Source organism: Lathyrus oleraceus, chromosome 7 (genome assembly GCF_024323335.1).
Source record: "Lathyrus oleraceus cultivar Zhongwan6 chromosome 7, CAAS_Psat_ZW6_1.0, whole genome shotgun sequence".
Lineage (NCBI taxonomy): Eukaryota > Viridiplantae > Streptophyta > Magnoliopsida > Fabales > Fabaceae > Lathyrus > Lathyrus oleraceus.
Genome location: NC_066585.1, coordinates 271,480,495 through 271,506,904, shown reverse-complemented (window position 1 = coordinate 271,506,904; position 26,410 = coordinate 271,480,495). Strand labels below are relative to the sequence as shown.

At 34.8% G+C, this 26,410-nt stretch overlaps 1 protein-coding gene across 1 annotated transcript in view; it reads right to left on the bottom strand.

The window, feature by feature from the left end:
* Positions 1 to 7,270: 7,270 nt before the first annotated feature.
* The window catches only part of LOC127100952 (MAP3K epsilon protein kinase 1), a 33,055-nt gene continuing 13,915 nt past the window's right edge, over positions 7,271 to 26,410 (bottom strand). Inside the window, exons 8-24 of the mRNA XM_051038267.1 lie at positions 24,451 to 24,582; positions 24,178 to 24,249; positions 23,817 to 23,920; positions 18,320 to 18,407; positions 17,786 to 18,160; positions 16,315 to 16,653; positions 16,174 to 16,218; positions 14,273 to 14,452; positions 14,084 to 14,167; positions 12,079 to 12,170; positions 11,907 to 11,990; positions 10,719 to 11,551; positions 9,989 to 10,377; positions 9,766 to 9,900; positions 8,564 to 8,970; positions 8,056 to 8,170; positions 7,271 to 7,728 (exon numbers count right to left, since the gene is read on the bottom strand). Coding sequence (XP_050894224.1) covers positions 7,567 to 7,728; positions 8,056 to 8,170; positions 8,564 to 8,970; positions 9,766 to 9,900; positions 9,989 to 10,377; positions 10,719 to 11,551; positions 11,907 to 11,990; positions 12,079 to 12,170; positions 14,084 to 14,167; positions 14,273 to 14,452; positions 16,174 to 16,218; positions 16,315 to 16,653; positions 17,786 to 18,160; positions 18,320 to 18,407; positions 23,817 to 23,920; positions 24,178 to 24,249; positions 24,451 to 24,582 — 3,636 coding nt within the window. The 3' untranslated portion in view covers positions 7,271 to 7,566. The remainder of the gene's footprint in view (positions 7,729 to 8,055; positions 8,171 to 8,563; positions 8,971 to 9,765; positions 9,901 to 9,988; positions 10,378 to 10,718; positions 11,552 to 11,906; positions 11,991 to 12,078; positions 12,171 to 14,083; positions 14,168 to 14,272; positions 14,453 to 16,173; positions 16,219 to 16,314; positions 16,654 to 17,785; positions 18,161 to 18,319; positions 18,408 to 23,816; positions 23,921 to 24,177; positions 24,250 to 24,450; positions 24,583 to 26,410) is intronic.

Below are 26,410 nucleotides of genomic sequence, written 5' to 3'. Positions count from 1 at the left end.
ATTTGTATGTTATAACAATTTTCACATAATGTTATTCTCTTGTTGTCTATTGGAAACGACCGTGGTTTTTCCCTAAGATTTTGGAGTTTCCATGTTATAATCTTGTGTTGTGATTGTCGACCTCGAAAAACGAGAATGGGACCTCGCGAAGCACAACCGCACATTCGCGGGATAGATTTAACAGAGTCGCCACCGAACTCTATTTATTCCTAAAAAGGAAAAGAAAAAATATCGATAAAATCCAAAAAGAACGACTATGATTATGGTCATCGCAACAAAATCAGGGTTTGAGAGTTGATTATGCAAAGGGAAGGTATTAACACCCCTCACGTCCATTGTTCTCAACGAGAACCATTTGGTTAGTTGTGCACATTAGTGTTAGCTTTGCGAATGTTAGGCTTCTCAAGTTATTAAAAGGAAAAAGAATAGGACAAAATAATTTATTTTTTATTAGGGTGCCTGACGAGACTTTGAATCTCGCTCATACGTATCTCCAGGTGCGATGGAGAACTCAAAGCTAAGTAACTCTGGGTAGAAAATATTGGTTTGTTGGTCGATTTTAGCGAAAATTATTTTGTGTCAATCGTCAAAAAACGTTACTTACCCAAAACAGGTGAGGAGCGGACATTTGCATCATATTGAATGGATTTACAAATCAACATTCATGAGAAAATGTCACTTATCTCAACCACACGGTTGTGGACGAAGCATTATCTAGCACCGTCTCAAGACAAAATACCTTTCTTTTGAAAAGGGTTTCGAAAGTTGTGCCAAGAGGCAAAAATGTTTGATGTGTTTGATGTATTTTTGGATGATGGAGAGTGTTTGGATGAGCGAGATATCCATCTCGAACCCTAGCCTCTGGAGCTCGTGTATCCACCATGTTCTTTTTCCATCTTATTTGTACAATGGTTTTGATATTTTTTTGATTGAGAAACGGGTTGCAAAAGCATTAAACGTTTTATCAATGGCGAGAGTTTGGATGAGCGAGATATCCGTCTCAAATCCTAGCCTATAGAGCTCGTGTTATCCATCCCGTTCCTTTTCCATCTTTATTGAAAATTGTTTAGTAAGAATTAAGTGTTTTGATTTTTATTTGGGAAAATGGTTTGACGTTGGATCAAACTTTTGATTAGCAATTGTGAAATGATTTGGATTAAAAATGAGATATTTGAAATGGATGAGGAAAAATGATTTAAAACAAAATGGTTTTGAAATTAAATGGTGGAAGCTTGGTGTTGACCAAATATTTTTTTTTTTTGAAAGATTGATTGTATTCTTGTCATTTTTTAAATTAGTTCATTTATCTAACTAAAGACAAGAAAATAAAAACAAATAAGTACAAATTGAAATAAAAGGGATGAGAGATACATTTGTCATTTGCAGAATAATGGACAATGAAATAATCAAATAATAATGATAAAATAAAGACAAAAAGCTCTTTTTAGTCCCTTAACCTTCGAGTCCATTTTGGTCCCTCAATTAAAAAAAGTGTCAATGTAGTCCATTATATCTTCAAACAACGTCATTTAAGTCATTTCCATCCAATTTTCACCAACATTGAAGTCATTTCCATCCAATTTTCACCAACATTGTCAATTTCTACACGCGTGGCATCTGATGCGGCAACTGTTCATACGTGTGACATCTATTCATCATCAAGGTCATCAAAAATCCAAGAAAATTTCTAAAATTTTGCCTTGAGTTGGGATTTAAACCATTGACACCTTGGTTGAGGTATAAGATAGTTTACCACTAGGCCACTTCATCTTTGATGGTTTAATTTACAAATGAGATATATAATTTACAAATGAGATATATACTTTAACTAAGGTGTACTTAGTTTGAATTCTAACTCAAGGCAAAATTTTGTAGAATTTTGTAAACTACCTTGATGATGAATAGATACCACACGTATGACCAGTTGCCACGTTTGCAGAAATTGACGCCGTTTTTAAAAATTGGACGAAAAAGACTTAATTGACGTTGTTTGAATATATAAAGATACATTGGCACTTTTTTAAATTAAGGGACAAAAATAGATCAGAATAAAATTAAGGAATTAAAAAGGTATTTTGCCAAAAATAAAATCAACATAAATAAATATAAAACAAAACAAATATTAATCACAAAATCGAAAAGATAACATTTTTTTGGATAAATTTGCTATCTTTTTAATAAAAGTAAGAAAACATTTTTTTATTTTTTATTTTGGGATATTTTTTATATTTTAATCTAAAATGATTTTAGAGTAAAAACTAAATAATAATAAATAAATGAAAACAAAAGAAAAAATAATTGGGTATAAAAGAAAAGGTCCAAAAGAAGGATCCAATCATATATTGTGGGGCATTTTAATGTACTGTATATGTTTCTTGGACGTATAAAAATAAAAAAATATTCTCAATTTCTGGATATATATCTTTGGACGTATACCAATACATATATTTCATTTTTTTTTGAGTCACATCCAAATTTTATATTTCACACATATCTTTAAAAAAAAATTTTAAATGTATTTTCAAAAGCAATCGGAGCAGAAAATGCAATATCCTCCAGACACTTTTTGGTCTCGGGAACAACAGAATACCTGCAAAGTTCAAATCATGGATTCAAGGTTTAATAAAAGCTGGTACTTGTTTAACACACCGTAAATTTGGGCGATTAAAATTTGCCGAAAAACAATGTCGTTAATAGACCGAGTGCTTGCACAACATCTTCTTTTACACTAGTAGTTGTTGTGGTAGCTGTTAAAGCTAAAACATGAATATTTGGGAATTTCTGTTTCAATACACCAAGTCCCTGGGAGAATTAAAGAATTGATTACAATTTAAACAATACATCACATGATATTGCATCAATTTGGAAGGTATAAACGCTCCAACCTGATAATCCTAAAACAGTAATAAAAAAAAAAGTCCAAGACCCTGTTGCACACACCATATATGTGACTGATTGATCTGTGTTTTTTTTTAGGTTTTTCGAATATATTTTTAGAATTTTTTTGGAGATTATTTATTCTTAAAATTTTGATGTGATTAAAAAACTAACTAAATTTGTGTATAAGGATGAGTCGGAAGATGCATCTCTAAAAATTAATGATATATTTTTAAATTTTTTTATAGTGCCTAACTAATATATAGGATTCATTAAAAAATTATATATATATATATATAGAGAGAGATTAATTGTTATACACTGTCAGTGTAAAAAGTTTTACACTGTCACTGCATCACAATCACCCGTTTGTATTACTTTTTAAATGTTTAAAATAAAAGTCAAACCTTTCAAACATATCAGTGGTTGTGATTAACTGACACTGTAAAAAATCTTTACACTGACAGTGTATATCAATTAAATTCATATATATATATATATATATATATATATATATATATATATATATATATATATATATATATATATATATAGGATCATTAAGTAATAAAATGGACCAAAGGCGCATTACTAATCCTAATTTAATCATTAAAATAAAATAAAATAAAATATGAACTAAAAAAAAGAAAAAAAGGACAGATGTTGCATGAGATGGGGGAATGCGGCGCTCCATTTTTCAAATTACAGAAGTCTAAAATTAAATCTTGACACGTGACATGAATTTAATAAAAGAAGTATAAAAAAACCTCCGAAAGAGTATGTATGGAATAAAGAGTGTGGTTGTACGTAACGGTCGCTTGTAGATGGCGGTTATTTTCAACAGTGGTTCACGGTGTTAGAAGGAGGGAGTTCGGTTTGTGTGCATGGTTTGTGGTTATTTGTTTGGTTGAATGAGTGAGAGGTAGATGATGAGTTTAGTGGTTTATGTTGTATGGAGTATGAAAGGTGAGTAGTATGTGAGATTGTTGTGTTATGTGGTATGAGTATTGAAGGTTAAGAATGGTGGATCTTGTTGTGAGAAAGTGTTGGTGAGTAGGGTGATATGTTGTTTAGTGATAACAGTGAGAGATAATGATGTGTTCAGTGTTATTTTAGTTTTTCTTTTATGTCATTTGAGAGGAAGAATGTATGAATGAAGATAATATAGATGAAAGATAGAAGTTTATGCTAAAGATCATGAAAGGTAACAGCTTTTCCTTTTTTTCTTTGTTTTCATTTTGTTATGAGAAAGTGAAATGAAGAAAGTTTTTTTTTCTTTCAGTTTTGTAAAGTTTCTAAGTGTTCTCATTTTATTCACCTCAACGAAAGAGACAAATGGAGAAAGTATGTACTTGTTAGTAAAATGAAAAAGTCACATTTGGTTACTGTAGGCGGGTTGTTTTTCTTATGAATGGAAAAGTAATTTGGTCATGAAGAAAAGAAAAAAAAAAGTGATGTATGGAGAGAGAGATTTGCTAATGTTTGATGAAGGTATTTTTTAAGGGTGTGAGGAGGAGAAGGTTGATGTTATTGTTTAAGAGGGATGTTACGGTATGGGAAGAAGAGGAAAAAAAATAAGTTTTCTTGCTGAGTTTTATGATTTTCACATCTTTCATTCTCTTTTTAAGATCTCAAAATCAAAACCAAAAAGAGAATTCTTTTTTAGATCTCCCAAAATCAAAACCAAAGAGAGTATAGCCTCTTCAATGTCGCGTCGCGACTGAGTGTCAGGTCACCCTCTCAAACCCATGGATTGCATTATATATCATAGGGTTTTGAGTATAATGAAAGTCCAAAATGCTTCCCTTTAAATATTTTATGAGATTTAAAATGGGATCAATAATAAAAATGAAATAAATTCTGAATTTTTTTTATAAAGACAAATAAAATTAAATGTCTTCACATTTGTCTCTATTTAATTTTTCTTAACCTTTTAAAAAAAACAAAAATAAAAAAAATAAAAATTGGACGCAAAAATGTTTGAGAAATTAAAATGAATACACTAAAATGAGCGTAAAATAAATTTCTCGAAAATATACAGGATTAAAATAAATTTTGAAATAAAAAATGATGGGTTAAAAGATTCAAGCCGATCAAAATGGGACTAAAAAAATAAAGCGAGAATACCAGATTATACAAATGTCATGATGCGTATATTGATTTATTGAATAAGAGGCAAAATTTGAATGTGATGGTAGTGTTGTGAAATAGTAGTTGAGTTGTAGTCACAAATTCCACCGTGCAGTTTGGGCTAGAGAAAATTGATAAAAGATTTGTTTTTAATTGTGTAAAGATCAAGTCAAAGATGTGTTGATACAATCAAGATTACACAAGGTGCAAGGTTTTGTCGGTGGTTGAAGAACTTCCTGCTAACAAGGAAGTTGTGCCATAAGTTTTCAACCTGATTTTTGACATGTGAAAATTCTTGAAGTGGTTTAACTTTAAGTGAAGTATAGTCTTTTTTAGGTGGAGTATGATAGTTTTTTAAAACTATGATTGTCGGTGAAGACAATGTGAAATTTCTGGAGTGGTTTGACTTCAAGTGAAATTTATTCTTCATGATAAAATATATGATTTTTGGTGATGACAATGTGGAATTCTTGAAGTGGTTTATCTTCAAGTGAAATATATTCTTCATTAGAGAGTATGGTAGTTTTTAAAACTATGATTGTCGGTGAAGATAATGTGAAATTTTTTGAAGTGGTGTTGCTTTAAGTGACTATGCTCTTTATGATGGAGTATGATTATCAGTAAAGACAAACAAAGTTTATGTATTATTTTAATCAAGGTGGAGATTGTTAGGGTTCGTGAAAATATACATGTTGATACTTTTATGATGGAGTATGATTGTCGGTGAATACAATGAAAGCTTATGTATTATTTTCAATCAAGGTTGATATTGTCGAGGTTGGTTGAAAATATACATGTGAAAAAGTCTCACATCGCTTAATTTTGTGAGTGAAGAGAGAGTTTAAGACTATATATATGCTATAGTACTTTGAAATCTCACCTTGCTTAGTTTTGTGAAGGAAGAGGGAGTCAAAGGTTATATATCGGATTCAAGTTCTTCATTCCAAAATACAAGCAATTTAAGTTTGTATTTGACTTTGTGAGTGTACTAGGGGGTTTGGGTTAAATGAAAGTATATTATATGTTGTAACAATTTTTATGTGTTGCAACAATTCTCACAAGGTGTTATTCTTTGATTTTCTATTGACAAGAGTCGGTGGTTTTTTCTTTGATTTTAGAGTTTCCACGTTATGTTCTTGTGTTGTGATTGTGTTCCTTTTTATCTCTCGAGAATCATCACACTAGGCATTTAGGAACAACCACACAAGTGAGAGAGACGCCACATATTCACCTTGGCATTTAGGAACAACCACACAAGTGAGAGAGACACCACATATTCACCTAAAATCTTAAGGTGATAGGTGTGTGGGTAGAACTTATAAAATGTTCAACATTCACTTTTCCATCCGATGTGAGAGTTCATCAATTATTATGGGTATGCCCCCCTCAAATGGAAAATTTTCATCTATATCTACTTGCACCGCCGTTGTGACAGTTCAACGAAACACGCCACCTGAACACCCTTGTCAAGAAGACTTTCGGCACAAGGAGCCCTAGTTGAACCAGATCCCTGGATCAAAACCAAGAATGTTACTATGTCTCTAGAATGGATGCAATGTTGAATTATAAGAGAGAGGGTCTATTTACCTAAGACCTTAAGGTTTTTGATTGAGATATGACGTCTCACTCTCTTGTGATCATGAAGCATTACTCACGTTGGTGCTTTCAATCTCCTGGGACTCCCCAAAAATGGTATCAACTTTATGGGGGAGTGAGAACTGGATCCGATGTTAAATCCTATTATAGGATGTGGGAGACTCACATTTGTAATGGAGAATGTTGAATGCAAGTGTGAATGGTTAAAGTCTCAAATAGACATGAATGAAATATTAGATTTATAATAGAGAAGACCTATTAACACCTTAAGGTTTTGGATTGAGAGGTTTTGGATTGAGATGTGATGTCTCCCTCTATGTGTATCCAATTTTCAATTTTTCAATAGGAGAAAAACATTTTTAGAAATTCATAGTTTGAAAAAAATACCAAGATGCAATAAGCAACCCCAATTTATTTGACAGCTCATCTATCCTATTTACTATCAGTCACCTCATAATTTCTCTTCCATATAAAATTAATTTCATAGCTTAATTTATCTGAAATAATCAGAACCTGTATAACTTAAAATGGAGAGAGTATCAATAAAACAATTTTAATGGTGCATAATATTCAGATGTTACAATATTCATTTACTCGGAAGTTTATCAATAACTCAGGTGAATATTTTGTAAAAAAACAAACAAAAACTTTAAATGAATAAAATAAATAGTTCCTTAAAGCAATACCTTTATATTTTTTCCATCTCGCATCCAAACTATTATACATAGTTAGTTGGCTTGGCCACAAAAAAACGGCCATAGAAGTATAAGAAATCAACCACCCGCTTAAATACCACCAAACAGTCAAAAACATGTTCACCAGCCTATACTATTTTCTTCACTCAACCAAATGCAGTAAAACAAGCAAACCAAATAAAGGGGGACTTATATACAACAACTAAATACCTTTTCCCCCAATGAGATAAATACACTACATACAGGTAAAGGAGCATTACAAGTTAATTTACAAAACGGTGTTTATATGTAATGCTTTAAGTAATGAAGTTGCCATCTGTTTGACCAACACTTGCCCATCTCTGCGTTCCCCTATTAAGTTTTGAAGTTTTTCAGGTAGATCGTTCTCCACAATCAGTTTCTTGGGCTGAGGGTGATGTTCATAAACAGCCTGCCACAACATTTTTAAGAAATAGTATGTTAGTATATTTACTTTTGGAGCAAAAACTTGTTCAAATATAATTTTGATTTTTTTTCAGTAGTACTATTTGAAGCTATATACAAGATAAGAATATAATTTTGAATTTTTTTCAGTATGTGAAGCAACGCGCGTGAACATCACCTTTAGTAGTTTTCTGAAATTTCAAAAATCCTATACCAGAATATGTTCATCTAGTTTTTCACTTGTATGATTACCGACATTTTTTGACACTTCTTAGTCTAAAGAAACAATGCAAAACCTGGTTAAAATTTTATAACAAGTATCATATAAGCATACCTTTATTAGCCTGAGTAAATTAAGACGAGCTATAGCATCTTGATGATCAAGCTTTGCAATGAGTAATGGCGTTAGTCCATTAACAGCCAAAGTGGTGTTGATCCGTGCAGATTTTCTGCAATATGGTTATTATACGATGACATTAAATAAAAATTCAGCACAAAAGAAAGTAAAAATGATAGCATTAGGAGAAGAGCATAGAAAATGGTATTTGGCTGCATAAAATATCACATAACAAAGATCTCTAAGCGCTACTGTAGTTCTGTGAGCTATCCCCCCTAGGAAAACAACTATCCTCCTCACTTGTAATTTCTTTCTTTGTAAAAAGTGAAATACTTGTCTATCTTATACTCATTAACCTCATAGTAGGAAAAGGGATTTTTGTGCAACATTTTGCTTATAACCCGTCAATGCAAAACATGTTTATCAAATAATAAAAGCAATTAAAGGACAAACAAAACCAAATACTTCATCGGAGAAGTGAAGAGAAAGGATTTAGAATATATACGTGATGATTTTCAAGAATGGCTCCAATATGTGTACAAAATGCTGCTCTGGACAGCACTGGAAGAACTTCACCAGCTTCTGAACTGCATCTTTCTTCAGCAATGCTTGCTCAACCTTCCTATTATCATTGTCATGGGCTAAGCAAACAGCAATTGAATCTAGTGCAGTCACAGACCAAAACTCATCCTCAAGAAGGTTCAAATAGACATCCAAACCACCATGAGCTCTTAACTGCTCCCTTGAGTTACGAGATGCATGCGCCATGTCACACAACAGAGGCAATGCATATTGTTTCAAGGGAGAATTTGATGTGATGAATTGCATTAGATGGGGAATGATTCCATTTTCAGCTGCTTGTTCCTGTCTCCTCTTATTTATCTTGCATAAGTTGAACAGTGCGTTCAGGACCTATATGAAAGAGAAAGGAAAGATGAGATTCAAGCCAACTTTTTATGCACACGCACATGCCATAAAGCAAGATAGGAAGGAATAAAAAAATTGGGCATAATAACACAACTCTGTTGACTATAGATAATTGTTGTTATTTCCTTGTGGTTCTTAATATGTTTCCTTAGATAGATTGGATAAAACTTTCAGTTACTACTTATATTCCCTACACTTAAATGATTGCTACTCCCTTTTCCTTGCATAAATGATTTTCCTCATGTGGTATACACAATATACTGTTCCGTATTTAGTTTGAAGCACTTCTATAAAATTAAAAGCAACATGTGAAATGAAATCAGAAAAATCAGCCCAAAATAAATCTAGAGCATGCTAGACTTAGTACTGTTGGTGCTAATTTTGTACTTATTTTTGGAATAGCAAAAGAACCTTGTAGTTACTACATGACTACTGCTAAAATGTTTAATTAGGGTTCAGGGTAGGGGAAAGGAGCAAATTAGTTGGGGACAATTACGGTAGATAGATAGCAAGAGAATATCAGTTAAGCAAATAAACAGGGGATGGAAAGATGGAGGACATCATTCTGTACATTTGATGGTGTGTGCGTTAAGGAAAGATTCTTTGTGAAGAGGAGACCCTAGGGGTGTATGTTTCAATTTCACTAGAGCTTATGATCTACCACTAGTCCACTAACAATTAATCAGGTGTTGAAATATGTTTTTAAAATATTGAATAGAACAATAAATAGCATTTATGCCCAAAGCTAAATTGTAACAGAGTAAGGTCAGTAAGACTCACCTCATGATGTATCTCAGATACAAGAGACCCTTCTTTGAGTTCAAGGTTTGGTATCAAGTATTTGATTGCCTCAGCACGCTGAAGATTTTCTAAGCAATTTGGATCAGTTGACAGGTGATTAATACACTTCAGTATCTAAAAATATGCCAATGCCAAAATGGTTAGAAACTATGCAATGGGATATAATATAAGCTAAATTACTAAAGGATATGTTGTGTTGTACCTTCAACAAAATAGGTGGTTCTACCCTATTAAACATCTGGAAAAGTCGACTGAGCAAGCTTTGACTACACATATAAGACTTCACCGTTGTATCCGCTTGTGCAAACTCAAGCAAAAGATCTGCCACTTTTTCAAGGTACTCTTTGGCAACTTCTGCATGCAATGATGAAACCATGTGGGAAAGTAGTCCAGATGAAGTAGCACTACCTGGTCTAGCATTTAGAACACCTGAACCAGACAATACGCCTGATGCTGTCTGAGATGCGATCCCAGATGTGGAAGCAGCTCCTTCACTAGAACCAAAAGTCCCTAATTTCTTGGGAGCAACTCTTTGAGACACTCTAGCACTGGAGTCAAGATTTCCGTTTTCCCTTCCACGTTGAGAAACATCTGCACAGCCATAAAAAGTCCACAGAAACACAAATAAAGACAACAAACCACAGAAGAAGAAAATCAGAAAAGTGTGGAAAAAATTAAAACATAGCATTTCTGTGTGGCTAATATTCTAGGCTCTTCCATGTATGCTTTGTAGTATTCTAGATCATTCTGCTTCAATAACTCAACTAACATCAGTTAGTTACAGTTAGGTATTTAATATTGTAATTAGTTAGAAAGTCAGGCATTCAATGAAATTCAGTTTAATCTCATTGTTATCAGAAGTGTAACAGGTAGATTTCCACTAATTTATCCACTATTTAACCTTCATCAAGAAGCAGATAGATGTTCATTACCTGCAAATTCTGCCATCAAAAAGTCCAGTTCACCATTTGTTTTCTTCTCAGATGCGTGTAACAAAGGAAGTACACTCTCATGTCTTTCTAACGTTGAAAACTGACGTGCATATTCAAGCTGTACAGATAAACGCCCAGATGGGGGCTCTTTCTCCAACAAGCTAAGAAGAGGCCTAACTTGCTCTTGCTGAGTTACTCCAGTTACTGATAACCCGTTTGAGGGCGTTTCTGTCAACTTTGTAGGCCTATCTGTTGATGCCCTGTTGGCAGAAATACTAAGACGTTGCTGTCTTAGTTCAACATCAGCTTTAGAAGGATCACTTTTCCAACGATCCACATTCTCTCTTTCTTTCATTGTACCTGCTGTAGATTCCCTAGATGCAAGATTTGAACTCTTCTCTAGTGGCACAGCTTCAGCTGCAGCATTGCTTGATTGAGGTCTATCAACATCCATTTGGTAGTTAGCATCTGATCTTCTAGGATTGGATGATGAAGAATGTGAAGGCTCTAAGTGATGATCAAGAACTCCACGCCTTAATTTAGAAAGATCTTGCTGATCTGCTGAAGACAGCAGTGCCTCATTCTGACTTGAATAAGGATGAGTAGGATCCAAGATACCAGAACGTGGTCGTGGAATCGAACCATCCACTAAAAAACCTCCCCCAACAGACATAGATGCTAACCGGGTTGACTCATTTAAGCTATAAAGGGTATTTATAAGCCTAAGGAGTATGCCATTTTTTGCAGCTATCCGACAAAAATCATTTCTAGGCGTTGACTGCTGAAGCTTAAATACCTGCCACATGCCATCAATAGCCAGATGGACCATTTCCCTGAGACAGAGGTCGAGTTAATCAGCTTTCATTGGACAAAATATGAGAACTTATTGCATATAGTACACATACACGCTAGAAGAGCAAACAGAGAAAACAGGAACATCGGTTTTGTGATCACATGTGTGTACTGGGTGTGTGAGAGATGAAAAATATATTTCTGAACAAGCACCATCCGAACACTCATCGCGCAAAGAGCCTTGTGTGGTTGTCTTTCCCGAAAATAGCAACAAACAAATCCATACCTTTTCTGTTGCAATAATACCACACTTTGGCATACCCATAGCACTGTAAGTGTAAACTATAATCTCATGTAAAATGTAATTTTACATAAACACAATTTATACTAACTAACCTGTACTTGGCATAATCAGCTTCAAGAAATCCCACCAAAACAGGTATTCCTCGGCAAGCTATAAACATTTGTAACGTCAAAGAACTGCATCAAGTGTTAACAATCAATTCAATGCCTTATTTTCAAAGTATAAAATCCTCGTAATGATAACAAAATAGAATACACTTGAAACCTTGACTGACAAAGCTGCTGTAAAAAAAAAGCTGCTTCCATACGAATATCCCGGGGACGATCAGGTACAGCAAAGCTCATGACTGCAGGAATCTACCAAGAAATTTTGCATTAAATATAGCTGAACCAAAATATTCTGGCACACTTGGTGATAAAGTTAAGCATAAAGAAAAGTTATACTTAGGGCAGTCTTGATTCAGTTTTGTCCTTGTGTGCTTTTTTTTGTAACAAGAGGATTATGTTAGGTATTTGATAGCCAACACAACTTAGTCAAATCAAAATGATATAGATCCAAGACGTAATAATGTTAATGCTTAATGCTAGGGTTGTGTTGGAATTCCTCTCCCCCCCCCCCCCCCCCCCCCCCCCCAATTGTGTTCCGCCCCTAGTCGCCTAAATTGCGGCATTTTACTTGCCATCATTGCAGCCTCTAACACCTTCGTTGTGTTGTGTCTGGAGAGGTAGATTTAGTCTCACATTGCTTAGAGATATGGCATGTGTTGTGTATATAAGTGGAGGCAACCCTCACCTTACAAGTCGATTTTGTAGATATGAGTTAAGCTCAACCCAACATTCTAAGATGGTATCAGAGCCTATCCTAGATCACTTGTTGGGCTTCCCGCATCGTCCACGTTTCGGTTTCATTGAGGCCCGAGCGTGAGGGTGTGTGTTGGAATTTCCGCCTTCATTAAGGCCCGAGCGTGAAGGGATGTGTTGGAATTTCCGTCTTCATTGCAGCCTCTAACACCTTCGTTGTGTTGTGTCTGGAGAGGTAGATTTAGTCTCACATTGCTTAGAGATATGGCATGTGTTGTGTATATAAGTGGAGGCAACCCTCACCTTACAAGTCGATTTTGTAGATATGAGTTAAGCTCAACCCAACATTCTAAGATGGTATCAGAGTCTATCCTAGATCACTTGTTGGGCTTCCCGCATCGTCCACGTTTCGGTTTCATTGAGGCCCGAGCGTGAGGGTGTGTGTTGGAATTTCCGCCTTCATTAAGGCCCGAGCGTGAAGGGATGTGTTGGAATTTTCGTCTTCATTGCGGTCCGTCCCTAGTCGCCAAAATTGCAATATTTGGCTTGCCTTCATTGCAGCCTCCAACACCTTCATTGTGTTGAGTTTGAAGAAGTGGATTTAGTCTCACATTGCTTAGAGATACGGTATGTGTTGTGGTTATAAGTGGGGACAATCCTCACCTTACAAGTCGGTTTTGTAGGGATGAGTAAGGTCCAATCCACACATTCTAAGAGTTTTTGTAACAAGACACCTTTAATGCAAATAGTGATTAGGAATTGATCTTACCTTTTATTGTAAATTATTTACTTTCTTATAATAGGTTAGATAAATTAGACAATAAAATATTTGTCATTAAAATTTGTAATTACGTGTAATTATTAATACGATTTTGTAGGGATGAGTAAGGTCCAACCCACACATTATAAGAGGTTGTGTAACAAGAGACCTTTAATGTGAATAGTGATTAGGAATTGATCTTATCCTTTATTGTAAATTATTTACTTTCTTATAATAGGTTAGATAAATTAGACAATAGAATATTTGTGATTATAATTTATAATTACGTGTAATTATTGATACGATTATACATATAATAGAGAAAGACATCAAGCCAATTTTCCTGACATAACCTTGATCCTGCAAGAACATTGCTAAACAACACCGGCTCACATAAAAGCAGCATGTCAACAATAAAAAAAATTAGACAAATTTACAAATTAAATAAACCTAAATCCAACAGTACGACAATGAAATTGCTGTGCCATTATTGGTTTATTTCATAGAGGATTTGTATAATTCTTCCCCAAGATTTCAACACTATCATTTCCAAATAATGATAATAAATACTAGGTAGAACCAACAACTAGATGAATGAGCCTCCCTAACGTTAATTAGACAGATTTTAATGTAGAATTTAATCAACAAACAAGAACAATAATAAAATAGTACTATAGGGAAAGGAGCATAAAACATACATAGGACTTACCAATCCAACAAGACAAGCATTTTCTTGAAAATCAGTGTTGTCTTTAATTATTTGATTTAGAAGCTGAAGTACAGAACATATGACCTGAAACATCCATTGAATTTAAGATGTTTCCATCCCAGTTATTTATTTGTCAGCTATGTCATTCAATAATTAAGTCAAATGAAGTAATCATGATGGACAGCATACACGTGTTTTAGGAACTTCAAGCAGGTCAGTTAGAGGAAGTAAACCATGCTGGGTAACAAAAACAAGCTTCTGCTCCGAGCGCTGCTGAAATATACCAACGAGTTTCTGACAGGCAGAGACAATCACATCTTCTGATTCCTCGGGTTTTAATGAACCAACTAATTTGCTAAACTCAACGGCCTACAAAAATATAACGGTAAATACATCACAAATGCATGTCTCACATACAAAAACACACTGGTAGGCCAATTTTAACATTTTCTCTGCATAGAGGCATGCTTCACATGCAAAGGATGGTTGTTGAAATCTGAGGCTAAAAAGCGAGATAGCAGATAGAACGTCACCTTAAAATTGGAAAGAAGTTATATAGCCGAAACAAGTAAGAGCTGGAAAATGGAACTTAAAATATTTTGAAATCCACATAACATTTTAGATTTTATTCTTTTTTGACAACTTTTCTGAAAGCATAGTGGAAATATATAGTTTATAGAGTTCAAGTGTTGGGAGTGAATAGAAGGTGCCAAAATGCAATTTTAGGTGGCATAAAAAGCAACTAAAGTTACTTTTTCAGTTAGAAAATAACAAATGGACCCCCTAGACCAAAAGACATACAGAGATCAGATAGAATTGTTAGACACTTCCAGGAAAATAATCAGGCAGCCATTTTAATAAAAGATTAATATGTTTTAGATGGCACAAAAAGCAACTAGAGTTACTTTTTCAATTGGAAAATAACAATTGGACCCCCTAGACCAAAAGACATACACAACTTAGATAAAATTGTTAGACCACTGAAGGAAAATAATCAGGTAGTCATTTTAATAAAAGGTTAATATATTTTGTCCCAATATAATTGGAAATATGTTAATTTGGTCCCCATAAGAAGTTATTTACATTCTTAGCATGTATTTAACAAAAGTAATACATCTTTAGCACCCCACAAGTCCCTTATCAGAAACTAAAAGAACTCAATTTTGCAGTTTTTTTTGGGATTAAAATATAGTTTACAGGAACTAAAATCAACAACATACTGCTAATTTTATAGGGACAGAAAAACATATTAAACTCTGAAAACAACTAAAATAAAGGATACATTATTCCATTAGACCGCTAAGAAACAATTAAAATAAAGGATACATCATTACAGTAGACATCACAAGAATTGGGGACAATATATAGTATGAAGATTAGTGTTTTTTCCCTCCCATCCCCATAACATGCCTTCTACCATTTTCTTCCATTTGTCAGATCATTGTACACCAAAGATATTGCGTATGTCTCAAAAGATGGCCATGTATTAAACCATGCCCATGATGTGTTTACGCGAAATAAATTACAAAAGAGACGGATTGTTAAACAGAGCAAATCAAGGGTATTTTTTTCTGAACATATCTCTATGTAAGAGTAATAAGTAGTTGGTTGTAATTAGCTTTCCATTTAAGCTTTAACTCTAGTCTGTTAGGCTGAGTTATTGTGTTGTTAAGCTTTAACTCTAGTCTGTTAGTTATTTATTGTTCTGTAAGGGTTTACACTCAACAAGGGGTTAACATACACCCTTTGTAACAAACCCTAACAGAATAATAACTAACTCTAACAGACTAGATTAAAAGCTTAACAGCACAATAACTAACACTAACAAACTACAGTAAAAGCTTAACACGAAAGCTAATTACAATCAACTACTTATTACTCTCACACTCTAATATACAAGGTATACAAACATTTGACATTTTGCAAGAACGAGTGTATTCTACCTTACATTCTATAAAGATACACCCACATCCAAAACGTAAAATATAAATTAAGAAAGAATATACGAGATGCCAAAAATGATTAAAGCAGACCACACTACACAAAATAGTTGTATGCTATGCAGAGGACGGAGGAAAAAGCCTTGGTACCTGCAGAGGAAAAAGGTTCTCTCCAGGAAGTTTTTCATCAAATACCTGATAAAAAGATGAGGCCAAAAAAAAGTTAGAATGATATAAACATGGGATTTTAAAAAAAATGGTATTCTTGATTATGAAAACTGATGAACATACCAAACCATCTATATCAATCACATCGTCTTTTAGAACACCTATCATAACTCGGTGTAAAAGGTTCCCACCGTTGTTTGCCTGTCCAATTTCACTCTCTTTCTCCCATTGCTTTCTTGCGATTGTAGCCCTCAACTCTTTGGCTAGGTCTTTTTCTCCTCCGTCAATCAAAGATACATTGCCTTTTGCCATGTGTGAAGTTGATGCAGATGTGGATGCCTCACCTACAACCTCCCCATGTCGTTTGTCTAAAGGAAATAAATCATCCAAGTAGGCATCTCCTGGAGGGTCACTAAATTTGCTCAGCTCATTTCCTTCTGCAGGGTGCAGTGTCTTCATTGCCTTCAGATTGCAACCAGACAAGTACATAAATTTCATCTTTCAAAATAGCAAAACATGTTCCTAGACAAATTAAATTACCAATAACAAAAACAGGGAAGCTTTAAGCAGCATCAATAAACTTGGTCCAGTCTAGTGGCTGTAAGAAAATTTGGATAAAGAAGTACCGAAAACTATTGCTCCAAAGCACTTAATGATTTTATAACTCAATTTTAAAGGGTGCAAAACCAAAATGGATGTATGTGCAAATTTGTTTCTTTAAAACGGTGGCGAATATCAAAAGAAGACAAAGCAAGATGGACTTAAAAAAGTGCATGGCAGTGACTCATAAGATTATTCAGTAATTTAAGAAGAACCATGACGCATAGTTGCACAAAAAGGATAAACGGAAAAGACAATCCAATTTAAAATGAGAAGAAAAGGACTTCAAAAGAATTAGCATAACAAATTAACGGACCATACTCTAAATGGATTTGTTGAAAAACTGGTTCCCATCCAACAGAGCACAAGTGTATGGTTTCTGTTAAGAGTCCCACATCGGACAATATATGGCCTAAACATGAGTTTATAAATGGGGACAATCCTCACGCTATCAACCGGTTTTGTAGGGTTGAGTTAGGCCCGACCACATTTCTTAACATGTATCAGAGCTTTTAATAAAGTCTCCGTAGTGCTTTTAAAACACACGGTTTAACCTAAATGTCTCTTAGTCTCTCCTAATTCAATAGTTTCTAAAAGATTTATCATGCCAATTTAATTTATTTTTTTGCTTATGAAAAATAGAGCACAAGTGTCCTTTGATCTCACTTAATGAAGCACGGCTTGGTTTATGTGTGTATGTATGCGATGAGATATTGCACTGATTTAGTTACCTTCATTCCAATCATGTAGAAAGTTTGTTTACATCTTTATGATATTAGCTCTTACTCTTACCCCCTATAAATTTATGGATCTTGTTTGTAAGCTTTTGATTATAAATACATAAGGCAAAGGGTTTAGTCTCTCAAGGAATTCAATCATTTCATTTAAGAGTATGTAATTATGTGTGTGCGCATGTGTATGAAATAATTAATAATAACCAAGTTATTAATCAACACATCCTTCAATCTGCCATAACAAATATGAAACACTTTACCTTTGGGGGACCTTTATCAAGTCCTCTTGGTCCAAAAGCAAATGATTTTTTGCCATTATTGTTAGAACTGTCTTTTACTCCAACTTTATTAGCCACTCCTCTTGACTGTGGTGATCCAACTTCTCCATTCATCGTGACTTCATGAAGTTCTTTGGCATTTGAAATTTCATGATTACCAGTAGGCTCAGAACTACCCACTTCTCCATCATGAGAGAGTTTGCCAGAACCAGTTTGTTGAAAGGACTTCTCATGAATGGCTAAGGTAAAAACCTCATCTGATGAGAAATCATCTGCCTTTTCAGTTTTTTCGTTTGGAAAATTAGAATCTGAGGCACTTTCATCTTGGGATCTGCTGCTATCAGCAGCCACAGTGCCCTACAGCATGCATATAGAAGTTGAGAATATACAAAAATATCAATCCAATTATCCAACTATGTAGATTCATTGTCTATGGCTAGTTTCAATTGTTAAAATTATTGGCACCAGCAAAAAAGGGAGAACAGTATGTCCTTACAGTTTCCCATGAACACTGACCTGTTTCTCCACAGAAGAGTTTTCACCTGCAAGCTTACGATCACCACCAGAAACTTTTCCAACAGCAGAATCATCTTCCTCTATATTTCTGCAAGAGGCAGCACCATTCAACTTAAAAACTATAACAATCAACTTAAAAACTATAACACTTACAGAGATAAAAAGTAAATGGGATGTGTGGTAAGACTCGACAGGATAAATGACCCGTTTGTTTTGGCTTTTTCCAAAAATGATTTTAATAGTGTAACATATTTTATTGTAAAAAAATGTTACAAAGAAACTTTTCATAAAAGTTTCAAATGAAAATTTAGTTTGAATAGCTATTTTTAAAATGTTATTTTAAGTATTTCATTATTTTATCGAAACTTTTTTTGAATATCAAAATTTCAAAAAATCACGTAATTTTGAAGTTATTTCAAATAGTTTTTCATAAAAATCATTTTTGAGATACAATTTTTTGAAAAAATTGTGATTTTAGATATGTTTTGATCTTCAATAATGTATGTTTATATATAGTATATCAAAATTAGTCTTTTAATTTATAGCTAAAACAAACTGGCCCAAAATTAGAAACGAAAATATTAGAGAGAGTGTTAGGGTAACGCCTATAGTATTGAAGATGGTGGAAAATAGATTTAGGTGGTTTGGGCATGTAGAGAGAAGACTTATAGATTATGTAGTGAGGAGAATAGACCAGATAGAGAGAAGGCAAACAATTTGAATAAGAGGAAGACCTAGAAAGACTATAAGAGAAATTATTAAGAAAGACCTCGAGATTAATGATCAAACAGTGTTGTGTTGATGTTGGATCATGTAAAACCTCGAGAAAGGCTTTGTTGTTGTTGATGTTGTAATCCAACAGTGCATACATCCAAAAACGCATTGACATTCCACAACAACAGCTAAGCCCTGTCCCACTAAAAGGGATCGGCTTCATGGATAAGCTTTTGCCATAATGCTTTATCCAGGACCATGCTTCTATCCAAATCATTAATCTCGAGATCTTTCTTAATAACTTTTCTTATAGTCCTTCTAAGTCTTCATCTACCTGTCTATGTTAGCTTTGTTATGCATAACTGGTCCCAAACCCGGATAAAAGGAGACAGTTGTGTTAAACATTCGACAGTCAATGTAAAACTTTGTCGAATCTCTATAACATGGATCAACAACCAACTAACATTCCATGTCTTGAATTAGTGAAAATATATCTTCAAAATTAACACCATTAGTTGGCAGGTATCTTTACGAATGTAACCCAACAAATCTAGAATAAACTCTCACACGATCTTAGAATTTGAGTTGGGCTTCCGCTGAGCAACTCTGATAGTCATCATCAATTATTGGAAATTCCGTCTTTATTGCAGTCCGCCCTTAGTCTGCCTAAATTGCAGCATTTGGCTGGCCTTCATTGCAACCTCCAACACCTTCATTGTGTTGGATTTGACGGGTGAATTTAGTCTCACATTGCTTAGAGATATAACATGTATTATGTTTATAAGTGGGAGAAATCGTCACCTTACAAGCTGGTTTTAAAGGGATGGGTTAAGTTCAACCCATTCATTCTAAGATAGTATCAGAATCTATCATAGACCTATTGTTAAGCTTCCCGCACCGCCCACGCTTCGAGCTCATTAAAGACCAAGCGTGAGTGAGTGTGTTGGAAATTCCGTCTTCTTTGCAGTCTGCCCTTATACCAACTAAATTGCGGCATTTAGCTTGCCTTCATTGTAGAGCCTCCAAAACCTTCATTGTGTTAGGTTTGAAGGAGTGGATCTAGTCTCATTGCTTAGAGATATAGTCTTTGTTGTGTTTAAAAGTGGGTGCATCGTCACCTTAGAAGTCGGTTTTGTAGGGATGAGTTAGGTCCAACCCACACTTTCTAAGATGGTCTGATGAATTTTTTTACATGTTAATGGTAAACTCTCTAATCATTGGTTTCAACACGCAATCAAAAGTCTATGTTTATGTTGAATTTGTGATAATGTATAAAATATAAGAAAAAAAAATTATTGACAAAAAAGACTCGATACCAATTTCAATTTATAAAACAAATCATGAAAATAATAACTAATATCAAATCTAATATTAAGAGCAGAGTTATTAATCCTAAATAGCGGAGCGGAGCGGCAAACCCTAAAAATAGGATACGGATAACGGGATATCTTTTGTTGACTTTTAAGAATTGACTATTTTTGAATTAAATATATGAATAATCTATACAAAATCGTAAATACACGGAAAAAACTCAGTCAACCGCTCCGCCCAGGATCGACCTGCGACCCGTTATAGCGGCGAAATCGCCTGCGTTTTCAATCGCCCAAACGCACCCAACTTCCCACACATGTTTTGCTCTAAATTCCACTGGTGGAGGTTATTGTTATTTATTGCATGTTTTACTCTAACTTCCACTAGTGGAGGTTATTGTTATTTTTGCATATTTATGTGTTGTTATTGGCTGTTGCATTTACTTTATATTTAGGAGTCCTTTATGATTGGAATTCCTAAGACCAGTAGTTTTTGTAATAGATTGTAAACAAATAGCCTTGTAATGTGTATATATAGTGATCCTAAAGAATGAATAGATATAAAATTCACATGATATTTTTGTGGTGAAACTTAACATGGTATCAGAGTTGTAGCTTTAAAAGCCATGACATTGTCACGGTTCTGATGAATTGAAGATTCTCCTTGCAGCAACCTCTCATCTTGGATGACTCGTTGATATGCTTGATCAATATTTGGTAACGGATCTTGAGAAAGCAAATTTGAGCGAATCGTCGCATAAACCCCATCAAGGCCCATAATAAAATGATGCAGATAGTCTTAAGCACTCAAATCAATCACTTGGTTGTTGATATCACAGGTACAACCTTCACATTTGCAAGTTGGCTTTTTGACATAAGTCATAAGTTCGTCTCATACACGAGACAGACGGCCGAAGTAGGCCGACACCTCTTCACCTTTGCCTTGCTTGCATTCTCCTAGCGATGCCTTTAATTGGCATATATGAGTCTCATTCACAACACAAAAGCGTTGTTTGAGATGTGTCCACAAGGATTGTGAATCATCATAATAAGAAAGAGTAGAGCGCAATGATGGCCCGATAGTGTTCAGCAGCCACGCTATGAGCATCTACTGCACTGCAGTCCAGTCCTCCAATTTCTCAGGTATTGTTGGTTTTGGGACTTTCCCTTCCACAAAATCGTATTTTCGCTTCGCTTGCAACGAGGTTCGAATTGCCCTTGCCCATTCATCATAGTTCAGGCCACGCAATTGTATTGGTGTGATCACGTTGCCTAGATAGTCATTAGTGCCGAGAAAAAAAAAACAAATCCACCTTCTTCTCATTATTACCACTGTTGTCATCAGCTTTCTTCTCTCCATTACCACTGCTATCACCCATAACTCTTATGGTGCTTGAACTGGAAGAAGAAAAAAATGTATTTAATTTTTCCTAGGATATTCCCTAGCTCATGATACCATGTTAAGTTTCACCACAAAAATATCATGTGAGTTCTATATCTATTCATTCTTTAGGATCACTATATATACACATTACAAGACTATTTGTTTACATTCTGTTACAGAAACTACTGGTCTTAGGAATTCCAATCATAAAGGACTCCTAAATATAAAGTAACTGCAACACCCAATAACAACACATAAATATGCAAAAATAACAATAACCTCAACCAGTGAAAGTTAGAGCAAAACATGCACAAAAATATTGCATGTTTTGCTCTAACTTCCACTGGTGGAGGTTATTGTTATTTTTGCATATTTATGTGTTGTTATTGGTTGTTGCAGTTACTTTATATTTAGGAGTCATTTATGATTAGAATTCCTAAGACCAGTAATTTTTGTAACAGATTGTAAACAAATAGTCTTGTAATGTGAATATATAATGATCCTAAAGAATGAATAGATATAGAATTCACATGATATTTTTGTGGTGAAACTTAACACTTTTCCATACAAAATTAATTACGCTCTTTAATTTGTGTGAAATGGCCAAACGACTTTGTGGTGAAACTTAACACTTTTCCATACAAAATTAATTACACTCTTTAATTTGTGTGAAATGGCCAAACGACTTATAACTTGGGGATGTGAGAGTAATATAAAAGATTTATCAGATACTTTATAATATTTTAACAACTGTGAACATTGTTCATATATCGGATACTGTTCCGACCGCAACACTGTTCACCAAAAAAAATCAGCAGTGGACACATTGCCTCCTCCTTTATCTGTTTTTGGTGCTTACTTTTAGGTCGGAGCAGCGAAGTCTGCGTGTCTTGCTCACCTTTTCTGATTTTTCTTATGTGGTTAAAGAAGTGATTAACAGGTACTTGTTCTCTTGACATATTCCGGTATGTCTCTATTTCCACCTCCTAAGGCTCAATTTCCTTTTGGATTTATGCTACAGATACACCATGTAACCAATATTGAACACTAACTAAATGATTTAAGTAAGCAAAATGATTTTTACCCCACTGTCTTGTTACTATTCAGAATTTTTAGAGTAGTCTAGATCAACTAACTGAAATAGTTATGTAACTAACTCAGACAGATGTAGCTGTCTGACAGACAGCTAAACAGGAGTAAAGAAAAATTACAACCAGAAGTAGAGTACACCAAAAGTGGTATTCTTTATGAGCAGCTATCCATTGAGGACTGCCGATGCAGAAAATTATTATGTCAAGTTATCTGCTATAGGGATGAGACCAAAACAGTTCGTGAGGTTTATTTAGAAAATGAGAAAATCAGAGGGTTACAAACACACAAAAGTCAAGTATTTCCATAGACATGGATGTGAGACTAACCCCTTAGATATGGGGGGTTGCTACTATGATTACTGTAAGTAAAGGCCGAGTAATTCATACACTAATGTTCACTTGCAAGATTGTGAAGTGAGGATCTTCCAAGCTTTATAAGGACTAATTTATACATATCTCCAATTCTCTAGGTAGTTTGGGATCCCAATAAAACTCCTCATGCTCGGGACTGGACACTTTGAAGCATAGACAAAATGTGGGTGGCCATATAATACAGATCTTAGCATATCTCGTTACGCTCAAGATTGAGCTTCAGGAATATGGACCAAAACGGGTGGCTTACTGACAAGTCTATGATAGATTGACGACATTTTAAACAAGGAGTAGGCCTAACTCAACTTTAAAAGCTTGAATTGAAATGGTGAGGATTGTCCAAGCCCTATAAGGACTAATTTGGTCATACCTCTAGTCAATATGAAGCCTAACTAACACACACTCTCAAGCTTAAGATTAGACATTCGAAGCATGAACAAAAACAGGTAGCCGAACAGCTATCTTAACGACCAAAATAAATAGAAGAGTAACATTACTTATTACGAGTACAACTTCAATAGCAATGATGTGATTTGACAGATTACAAAGTTAAACAAAATTCTTATATGGTTTTATTCAACTATTATATATAATATAATATGGCAATAATATCCCATGCTTTCTACCTTAATGATCCACTATGACGAAGAGAAGACTGCAGGACACGTCTGCAATTTTGAATCCAGGGGTGAGACAACAGCGTTTTAGCATCAGGTCTTTGTCTAGCATCCTGACATGTGCAACAAAATGGTATATAAAACAAGTTTTAGTCCCGAATTCTGCTTCAATACAAGCATCAAACTTGCCTGTCCTTCAAATCTAGAGTTAGAAAACTACATGGACGATATTGATAAAATCACTTCCTTTGATCCCAGGACCAAATATAAATAATGCAATAGCATTCATGAAACTAAAACTGATATCATCAACATGGTCGCCATATGCATTAAGAAAAAGATTCCCCAAAATAGTTGAGATTCAGTTTACCTTCTTAAAGCATTGATGCAGAAAATCAGTAATGTCAGGCGAAAGACTATCAGGAATTGGAGGGTGTTCATCCTGAGAGAAAAGTCAAGAGATGCAAAACAAATTATAATTGTGTAGTTGAGCATATTTAGATTGTGTGCTAGCATAAAGTGCTCTAGTTATGAACTCAACAACTGTAGAATCAAATGTAATATCTATCTAGACAAATTCTATAAGAAACCCAGGCAACCTTCATATAGTGAGGAAACAGTGAATGATAGCACATAAGCGAACCTGGACAATACGGAAAAGAGCTGGCATAGGCTGCAAATCATAATAAGGAGGCACGCATGTAAGAAGCTCAATAACTGTACAGCCAACACTCCAAATGTCAGAAGCTGCACATACGCCAGACATTTCTATAACCTGAAAAAAAAATTATCAATCTGTGCCCCTAATCAAGCCCAATATATCTCATTTTAAGTTACTTTTTAATTCAGTTCAATTTATTAAGTTCTAAAGTGTCAGCAAAGATGCTCGGCCCAACAAATAAACTGCTTTTTCATAAAAACAAATGCATAATGTTGTAAATAATAGACTCTAAATAGTAATATGAGTTAATAATGTTGGAGAGTAACCATGTAATCTCCCTATTTATTCCTTTTTTATATTTAATCTTTTTTATTATAATAATATTCTCCTAAAAATTAAAGAGATCATGAAATTGTAATCTCCCTATTTATACCCGTTATTGCTGGAGAATAAAGTATAACAGTATTTTCTATTTCTTTAATATAGCACTGTGAGCCCGGGTTAGGGTGCGACTATAAAATTTTCCATAACTAGAGGAGTTTGGGGTCCAAAAATTTGGTTTGTACGACCGAACCAATTAAATAGCGGCGGATTCTACTCAATAGTAACAAGCCCTAACTGGTTCGACCGTTAGCAACAACAACAACGATTTTCCAACAATTGGCACCTAACGCAGCGGCGGCAGCGACAATAGTAGCGACAATGGTGGAGGTCGTGGCAATGGTAACGGTGGCAGCGATGGTGTCGGTGCCTGTCTTGGACATTGTGGCGGCGGCGACCTCGATGATGGCAGCAAGATCGATGGTGATAGTGAATACGACACATGCTTCAATGACCGAGAGGGTTCTTCAACCTCCCTCAAAGTCAATGTCTCGAAGCTCAAAGGGTAAAACTACAATAAATGGGCTAGAACTGTCACTTTGGTAATAGACGGGAAAGGGGGGCTTGATTTTTTAAAAGGTGCAGTGGCAAAACTAGCCATAGAAAGTCCTCTTTAAAAAAAAATGAAAATCAGAAAACTCCATGATTATTGCTTGGTCGGTAGGCACTAAAGAAATCGGAATAGGCAAGCCCTATATGTTCTTACCGTCTGCTATGGCATAGTGGGAGGCTATAAGTGGAAACATACCCTGATATTCTCAATTCCTCCCAAATCTTTCGGTGTGAAGTCAAAGTTATGGCATGTCTAGCAAGGCGACAAGGATGTTACTACTTATTACAATGAAATGTTAACTCTGGCAAGAATCAGATCATTGTTATGATGACAACTGGAAATATGCAGAAGATAGTTTCTTGTTCCTCAAAGAGGCAAGAAAATGATTGTGTCTTCATGTTTCTTGTTGTACCGAATAACGATCTTGTTGAAAAATATATCAATATTTATTTTCCTATTTTATTGTTTTCTAGGCAATTCTAGAGAATTCCATTATGTTATTTTATTTTTCAATGTAATAATTTTCTCCTTAATTCAAGGAGTGAATTAATTGTATTCTCACTATAAAAACTAGCATTTGGCCGAGGAGTAACCCATATAAGCATTTACCTATTATCTTTCAATACGGTATCAAGAGCCCTAAGTTAGGGGTGCTACTACAGAGCTTTCCACAACTAGTGGGGTTCGGGGCGTAGCCAAGAAAAAATTTATGTTCAACCTGTTTCTTTACCTGATCCGTTTCACATACCCGTTTAGCCTCGTATGGCGGATCACAACAGGTGGTCTTCCCTAGCACATGCCTGAAATGGCGGTGGCAAAGGAGACGACAGTGGCGGTGGTCGTGGTGTCGACAGAGATGGCAGTGGCAGGCATACGCGTGAAACTTGTTGGAAGCTCAATGGCAAACCTCCTAACTGGAAAAAGAAAGGTGGTCGTGCATTTCAGCCTAATAATTATGATCAAGGGCACTAATCCTCTTCGACTTAGCTTCCACTCACTACAGGACAA